Source organism: Harpia harpyja, chromosome 17 (genome assembly GCF_026419915.1).
Source record: "Harpia harpyja isolate bHarHar1 chromosome 17, bHarHar1 primary haplotype, whole genome shotgun sequence".
Taxonomy (NCBI): Eukaryota; Metazoa; Chordata; class Aves; order Accipitriformes; family Accipitridae; genus Harpia; species Harpia harpyja.
Window position 1 is genome coordinate 3,467,586 of NC_068956.1, and position 8,633 is coordinate 3,476,218.

Genomic DNA, 8,633 nt, shown 5'->3' on the forward strand with positions numbered 1-8,633 from the left:
GTTCTATTGCTTCAGGCCCTGTTAAAAAGTCTGTTCCCATTTAAACTAGGACTTTGGAGATTGCCCTCTTGCTTTTCTTCAGGTGGCCCAGCAGGAGTCCATGAAGGTCTTAGCAGTGCTCAGAAAACCAAGTCTCACACTGATGTGTCTTTGGACCTGCTGGAGTCTGATCCAGCTCTCACCAGAGCCAACAGGATGCCATGAGGAACTGAGCTGGGCTTTCACAGAAGTTAGGAGATGCTTCCCCTGTTGAGACATCAAATGGGAATAGCCACTGGGTGGGATCTGGAAGAAGAAATACCAGTAGACTGAGTTGACACTAATGCGGGTACTTCCCTGTATGCGAGACATTTAACATTTGAGTTTTTGCTTTTTTAGTTTCCAAAGAGCTCCCCACTGCTGTAATTTCCCCTGGTAATAAAACACTTCAGTGCGTTCCAAATGCAGCTTCATGAAAAGAAAAGTAGTATGTAGTTTAGGAGAGACTGCAGAAGGGAGCACGCTATGGTCTGTCTGCACAGAACCAGAGGGGATCAGCCTTGATGTCATTAGGAAAGGGATATCTGGAAACGTGTCTGCAGAAAGGAGCTCTACCCCCTGCATCCCCTCTGCACACATATGTGTTTTCTCAAGAAACAGTTGAGATGGGCTGGGACTAGGGCTCATCTTACTGATTTTCTGTTGTTTCTATAGAATAATGGACCCCAGAGGATTGCGTGTTGGCCTTTAGCAATGCTTTGGTTGCAGGCATTTTGGCCAGAGTCCCAATCTCTGCTCTCTATTTGAAGGAGGTCTGGGAGTTACCGCCAGACAAGTCATATCAGTGATCAGGACAATATTTTTGCAATGCTTTTTCCCCTTTGCACTTCTTTTGCACATTGGCAAGTAGTCCCTGATCGGTCTCCTGGGAAAAAGCGCAGGGTCAGGAAGACCATGCTGGAAAGGGAGAGAAACTGCTGCCAAGGGGTGGGTAAGGGAAGATGAAAGGAAGCATGAACTTCTAGGAAATGGTCCTGGGAAGGTGTAAGAGCTGTGGGGAAGGCGCCTCAGCCAGATCAAAGAGGGTGTGGGAAAGATGATACTGCAAGGAAGTCAATAAAGTGCTTTTAAACAGCGGTGGGAAAGGTGAGAATAGAGACCAAGGGGGCTGAGGTGGGGATGGGAACACACGTTTAAAGGGGATTTTTTTTTTTTTTTTTTTTTGGCTAAACGAGTGCTTGGCATGCGAGCCTCTGTTTATCACCAGCAGCGCAGCCAAAGAGCGGTGCTGATGGATCTGCTTGCCTGGTTTTTGTTGCTGGCCTCCCAGAGACTTTGTTTGTAAGGCACGAGGAGCCATCACCCATGACTGCAGTGGGAACCAACGAGGACAGCCCTTGCTGTCTCTGCTGACCTGCAGGATGCTGGCATGCTCCAGTTTACCCTCTCCAGAGATGCAGAGCTAAATGTTTTTTGGCTGGCTCTTGAAAGCACGCAGCTGCTGTTGCCCAGCGTTGTGCGGAGAAGCTGTTAGGATGCGATCTAAAGAGGTCCAGCAAGCCGGTGAGGTGCAGATCAGCTCTCTTCCTCCCTTGGCTGCAACGATGGAGGGACAGAAACGTCTCAGCTGGAGAAGGCTCAAAACCAGAGGGGTGGAGAGAGCTCCTTGCTTGCTGGCATTGTTAATCAGAGAGAATACTTAATGTAATTAGCAAAGACTCCCCAGAGGCTCTGTGTGAAATAAATTGGCTCTCTTCAGCTGATGCCTGTGCAGGAGGCTGGGCCCACCATGGCAGAGTCTGGGTTAGACTAAGCAGTCCTTGGTTCTTCTGCTCCAACAGACAAGGAGCCAAGAGGCTGTTGTCTGTCCTACCTGCCACCAGCCCGAGGAGCGTTGGTTTTAGCCACCTGCTATAAAGCAACGATCCTACCTATCTAAACACGTCTAAATTTGCATCTGAAGTCTAAGCAAGGGAGACATGCTGTCCGCTTGGGCGGTAGACAGCTGGCCTTTCAAGCCGTTCATCCTGGAGGATGTTCTGATGATGCCATTATCTCTGTCATCTATAGGAAATTTGAACAAAGCTTTGGTTTTTCCTTCCCTGATAAGGGTTTTGGATACCTAAGGGTCCCACCGAGTGCACAGCCTAAATGATTTCTCCAACCTGTCAATGCAGGGTCTTGAACCGGAGCTCCCAAATCTCACGTGGATGCCCTGACGTGAAGACCTCTGCGTCCTGAAGTTTGCCAGGCTGTAAAATGACTCGGTGTTTGAGCTGTCATTTAGCCTCGCGCATGGTCCAGTCGAAAGGGTGTATGTTGCATAGATTTTGCTTTAAGGCAGCCTACTGTTCTTACAGCTAATTTACAATTGTGTCTTAACTTGGTTATATCTGCAAAGACTGTTAACCCAATTTTTTTTTCTCCATTAATTTCCCAGTGGGGTTCATAACATGAGAGACAAAGTGTTTGGGACATCCATGCTATTTAAGGGTGTACTTAATCTATTCCTTTGGAAAGACAGTGGAGAAGACTGCATGCCTCAAACTGTTACAGATCTTCAGTAATTTCTGCACCAATTAAATCTATTTTCATATTGTCTTGTTTTCTAGGTCGACAATGCAGTTCCTAGCCTGGTTCAATTTGCTGCTTCTCCTTCCTTGTTTTGGTACCACCAAAACCTGCTTCCCCGGCTGCCACTGCGAAGTGGAAAGCTTTGGTCTCTTTGACAGCTTTAGCTTGACCAAGGTGGACTGCAGTGGAATAGGCTCACACATTGTTCCTGTCCCAATCCCTCTGGATACCTCCTACTTGGATCTATCATCAAACAAACTGGAAACAATCAATGAATCGATGCTTACTGGCCCTGGATACACCACCTTGGTGAGCCTTGACCTGAGCTACAATAAAATTGCCAAGATTTCCTCCACAACCTTCTCCAGGCTTCGGTACCTGGAGTCCTTGGATCTGAGTCATAACTCTCTGGAAGTCCTTCCAGAGGACTGTTTCTCCAGTTCTCCTCTGGGCGACATAGATTTGAGCAATAACAAGCTTTTGGATATAGCAATGGACATTTTTGCTTCAAAAGGTCAAGGAAAACCCCTGAATGTGGATCTGTCCAATAATATGCTCAGCACAATTACGAGGCACCGTGAAAAGAGCATCCCCAACATCCAGAACTTAAATCTTTCTGGAAACAGGCTAATGTCTGTGCCAAACCTTCAAGGCATTCCTCTCCGATACTTAAATCTTGATGGGAACCCTCTAGTCAAGATTGAGAAAGGAGACTTCATGGGGCTGAAAGATTTGATTCATTTATCCCTCAGTGGCCTGCGTGGCTTTGGAGAGTTTTCTCCTTATAGCTTCAAGGAACTACCAGCCCTCCAAGTTTTGGATTTATCCAGCAATCCTGACCTGAAGTCACTGACTGCTGAAGTTATCTTTGGTCTGAACGCCCTACAAGAGCTCAACCTCTCTGGGACAGGCGTGTCATCCTTGCCAAAGACCGTGCTGAAATACCTACCTTCCATCAAAAGCATCACCTTGGGGAAGAACATACAGTGTCTTAAGACCATCAAAGAAGGACAGTACCACCGACAAATTGGGCTGACCAAAAAAGAGGTCCTCAGTTGCCACGACAGCCACGGGTCCGTAGCATCAGCCCCTTACGTTTCGTGATGAAAGCTGGGGAGAAGGGGTGGGGAAGGGAGGGTGGGGGGCTGTGGGATTTGTACAGGTGTCGGACTGAGATGGCTTGCAGTGTGCCTTTTGTAAAATTGTCGATAATTTATATATTTGTATATGCCAATACTTGATTGTTTGTGGATTTTATAAACTCTCAAATCCTGGTCCACATCATCTGCAGGCTCCAGATTTTGCCCAGAGCGTTGAGGTCCTGTATGCAGCCTGTTAGCTCAAGAGCAGTGATTCCGGACAGCGGGGACCAAGCTGCTCTGCAGGTCCCAGGACAGAACAGCCGGTCTGGAGCAAACCTTTGTGCCCCAGACACATTTGTAGGAGCAAAGCTACGTCTCTCCAGAGCACACACCAAAACATACCAACTCCGTAGCTGCTTGCTTACAAACCCATGCATCATCCTTTTTTTAATTATTACTCCCCAAGAAGTGCCTTCTGGATCTTGCCTTCATTAGCAGCACCCTGTTCCCTGTCATGCACTTTCAGTCTTGAAGAAACATTTCCAGACAAACCTGAATACAGGGTGCTCCTAATGTGCTGCTTTTTACATGTTATTTGCATAGGTGTGCAATGAACATTAAGTCGAGAACTTTTCCCACAATTTTCTCCCTGTTTTCCCATCTCGATCCTTTTCATGTCAAATTACTTCAGGTCCAACCTTGGCAACCTCCTGTCTTTCTAACCTTAGAGAGCCATTGCTCAGAGATGATGTGCAGCAGAGCAAGGGAAGCAGAGGGGTCTGCCAACAGCCGCATCTCACCCAGGAACCAGCCTCCGCTGAAGCAAATTAACTGAAGAGATCATGTAGCCTAGCTTAAAAAAAAAAAAAAAGAATAAAAATCCCTCCTCTCTTTCTGGGGAAGCTTGGAAGAAAACCTTGACAGGGATTCTCATTTTGATGACCTTATCAAACCAAGATGCAGACCCAGAGGACGTGAGAGTAAGCTGCTTCCACGCTGACGTCCGCCATCTGAGCACAACATCTGCGACTCAGCTGGGCTCGTGTGAGGCAATTTCCAGCGCCAAAAAACTCTCCAGAACATGCCAGGGGAAGAATTAACACTGACGCCTGGGACCCTGGAGTGCTTTGCCTATCGGGGAAAAATCTTGGGGGGTTTTTTGCAGAGTTGTGGCTTTTCTTTCTCTCACACAGCTCCTTAGCTGCCAACTGAAATCTGATAAAAAGCCTCAGAGATTTACTCCTTTTTTACTCCATTGCTGAAATGCTGGCAAAGTAAAGGGGAACCCCTCTCGTCCCTCTTCTCCAGGCTAGGAGAAAGTGGGGGAAGGCAGCACAGCATGACTCAATGCCATGTGGGAAGCCTTCAGCTTGCTTATAGGAGCTCCTGCAATGGAGGTGTCTGGTCCACATCCAGCATGCTCCGTCCTGGGGATGGGGAGGGATGTTGTGGATGGGGGTCCTGCTCGGGTTGGTCTCTAAACCCAGCCTTGCATCAGGGCAGCCTTCAATGTTTGAAGCTGGTTTAGGGAGGTCCATGCAAAGGTGATACAGATATCAATCCATCCCACAACCCTCCTTGGGAGCGTTGGGAGGAGCTCAGGCTTCATCCTCACACGCCCAAAGGTCTTTGCGAATGGAAACCCTGTTGCCCAAAGCAGCTGTCTCCAGGGATGGTTGAAATCTACTGAGCCCATAAAAGGCAGAGTCAACACCTCACTTTGGATACTGAAACCCCTCTCTCACATTTTCATCCGTCTCCTTTTCAATCGTGGATCTTAGGGTGGGATTTTAACCCTTTCTTTCAGTGCTGGGGGTTTTCCCTCTCTACTGAACCTTTGCAATGCTCGACCAGCCTTCACAGTCACAGGAAACATTGATTTTCTTAAAAAGGCAATGGGACTGCCTGCAGGCAGGGATCTGGAGGGGAACAGTAACCAACTGCAGTGCAAGATGGGGGCAGTTTGGGAGGGAGGAGGTGTTTTTTAGTAGATCTTGCCTTTTTAAGAGAATTCTTTTCTGCTGGCAGAAAATGTAATTTTTTAAAAAGTTGTTTAATTTTATAAGTCTGTACGTAGATGAAATGTTTCGGGAATCACGTACTGTCAAAGTTACTGTCTTTGCACCACTGTGGTAAGTTTAAAACCAATGTGACAATCCAATTGAAGACTGCAAGATTTCCTTGTGTAATCTCACACTAGCTGCTAGCTAAACAAGTCTTAGCAAAAGCTGGCAAATACCGTCGCTGTGTTAGTTTGTTTTTTTAAAGAACCTCTGCAGCATTGTAAGGCTTTGTGATTACTCACAATATAATAAAGTGATTTGGAGGAGAATAAACCCAGATCCCCCGGATTTATTGCCTTAGTCCTGGGAGGGCGACAGCTGTCGCTGGGTCCGAAGTGCAATGCGGCTTCTCTCCTTGCTCTCCTCAGCCCCACCAACCTCATGGGTGTTGCATCTCCAAACTGGGGGCAGGATTTGTCCCACTGCGTTTGGCTCGCTGGGCTCCTCGCTGGCAGAAAGGCTTGAGAGCTGCATTGGCTGACTCAAAGGAAATTATGGACACGTGGCAGTGAAGCAGCACAAGAGTATCTGGAGCAAATTTCCTGCTCCAGGATCTGCTCCAAAGCTTGTCAGAGATGGTGGGGATCTCTTCAGGGATTTTGCCAGTTTGGGACACGGTCTGCTAGGGTTGAAAGGCTGGATTTGCGGAGTGGGTGATGTGGGGAGAGCCCACGAGCTGTTTCACAAGACCTGGGGGGTGGGAGGAAGAGAATGGGTGCAGGAGCGATGCCATGGCATGGCAAACCACACGCTGCCAGACCGCAGAGCTTTTGGCGGTGAGATACACGTGGTCCAGTCTCAGCACTGCTCTCCGAGGAGCGGGGGGCTGCTGCGTGGAGGGCTGAGAGCATGCAGAGCCATTGCAACTGAAGAATAAACAGAAACCTCTCAGGAGGGCTTTGCCCGCTCTTAAATAGAAAATTTAATTTTAAGCACTTCTCAGTGCTGTGTATAAAAGCAACGCAAGCAGAGCCCCAGCGAGGAAACTGCCTCTGGGCAGTGTTCCCGGTCCTCCCAAGCCTGAAGGAACAAATGCATCTTCCATCCAGGCAGGAAGAGCTGCAGGCTGCCTGGAAAAGTCTATTGGTTCTCTATTTGCCTTCCAAAACTGCCCTGCCCTCCAGGATGGCATGCAAGGGACAGTCAGACTATAACCCGGGGGTTGACATCGCCAGGAGAGGCCAGATCTTGCTCCCAGCAGTATTACGGGCTGTAGGGGGAAAAGCCATCACCAACCCTTAGAGATGACTGCTCCTCTGGCATCCACCGTTAGGCTGTGACCATTAGCCTACACCACCACGCTCCTTCTGGATGGGATCCCTCCTGCCCTGGGATGCGGGCTCAGCCGGAGTGGTGGAGAGTGTCCTGCTGTCCTGGGGAAGGACTCCGTCCCAGGAGCGATGGGTCTGAAGCTGGATTCTCCCACTTCCTTCTGAATGCCCCACTTACATGATGCTCCAGCGCTGTGCTGGACCTCGACCCTCCCAGTATTCCTTTGCCTTAACATCTTATTTTGCTAGTGATTTTTATTATTTAAATAGTCTTTCCGAAGCCCCCTGGATGGGAAGAAGCATGCAAGGCTCTGTCAGCCGCGTGAGCCCCCACATTGCCCACACATGACATCCCTCTCCACCACAGAACGTGGACACCAGAAACACAGCACTAATGTCCCCACGGAGAAGGAAAAGGCACGTGGTGGCTTCAGGCTTGGAAAAGTGGAGGAGGCCCTCATGCCAGCTTTCTGAAGCTGCTGTCAGCTTGATAACACGGCGTGATGGACTGTAAACCCCGGTGTCAGACATCACCCCAGCCACCCATGCCAAGAAAGCTGGCCAGGCTGGTTAGCTGGAAGCTCTGGCTGTCTCCAGGACCAGCTCAGCTCTGCGGCCAGATACGTTTGCCCTGGCAAGGCAAATGGGCGTTTTAATTAGAGGCTGAACATTTTTAGAAGCAGGAAAACCTCAGTGGAGGCTGGGCAATAAGGATAGGCTGGGTTAGGGAGGGGAAAGTAGTGGCTGAGCTGGCGTTTGCTTGCAGCACTCTGTCTCTTGGAGGGCTATCATCATCTCACCCCCCTTCCCAGCATGTTGGGAAAGACATTGAGGGTTGCTTCGCCCCATCTGCCTTGAGACCAGGGCAGCATCGGACAACCTTCTTCTTCTCTTTATTTGAAAACATGAACCTCTTGGTACCCAAAAGCTCCCATTTTCTTCTCACCAGTCTGCTGGAGCTGTTTCTCCTGACTGTCAGCTGTCAGCCTACAGAAGTCCCTCGCTGACTGATTATGAGACTGACTTCATAGCAGCAGTAAGTGCTGTCCCTTTTAAAAATAGCTGCTCCTCTGTACATTTTCCATTTTGCAGGAGGTTTTTATTTCCAGCACATTTATTCCGCACACCCTGACTTGGTCAGGCTGGAAAGCACGGATGTACTCTTGCCATGCCAGAAAATAATGCTGCATGGCTGGGCATAATCCTTCTGGCTACCCCAGGATCTGCCTCCTGGGAAGGCTTTGGGGCAGCGAAACCCTCTGCCCCGTTCATGTTTCTCGAGGCAGCGCCGTAGCATTATTCTTGCCCCATCGTCCCTGAGACATCCCCCTCCTTCCCTTTTTGAGTGGACAAGCAGACCTGGGAACCTGATTAAAAGGTGGAAAACTGGAGCTGAAACTAGGCCATCAGATAAATCCTTTCCTGTAATAAGCAGGGAGTCGGAGCACCGGCCCTTAATCACAGTCTTTGTCTTCTAGCATTTGTATGCCTGTGTGCACGCGTCCCTCAGCGCCAGAACAAACCCTCCCCCCTCCTGCCCCATCCCCACCCCTGCATTGCCTTTCATTAATGGCATTAAAATAAAAGTGGTTTATTCTGCCACGGAGGAGCACCCCGGAGAAGGCAGCAGCCCGCTGTGCCAGGCGCTGTGCATCCTTCAAAAA

General features: G+C 49.1%; 1 protein-coding gene across 8 annotated transcripts in view; it reads left to right on the forward strand.

The window, feature by feature from the left end:
- TSKU (tsukushi, small leucine rich proteoglycan) overlaps positions 1–5,977 on the forward strand; it is a 314,781-nt gene extending 308,804 nt beyond the window's left edge. For 7 of the 8 annotated variants that reach the window (XM_052812445.1, XM_052812442.1, XM_052812438.1 and 4 more), the window contains one exon: positions 2,592–5,977. In XM_052812445.1, the coding sequence (XP_052668405.1) occupies positions 2,599–3,657 (1,059 nt within the window). In that variant the 5' untranslated portion in view covers positions 2,592–2,598 and the 3' untranslated portion in view covers positions 3,658–5,977. The remainder of the gene's footprint in view (positions 1–2,591) is intronic. The other variant, XM_052812446.1, reaches the window with a different exon arrangement.
- Positions 5,978–8,633: the final 2,656 nt, after the last annotated feature.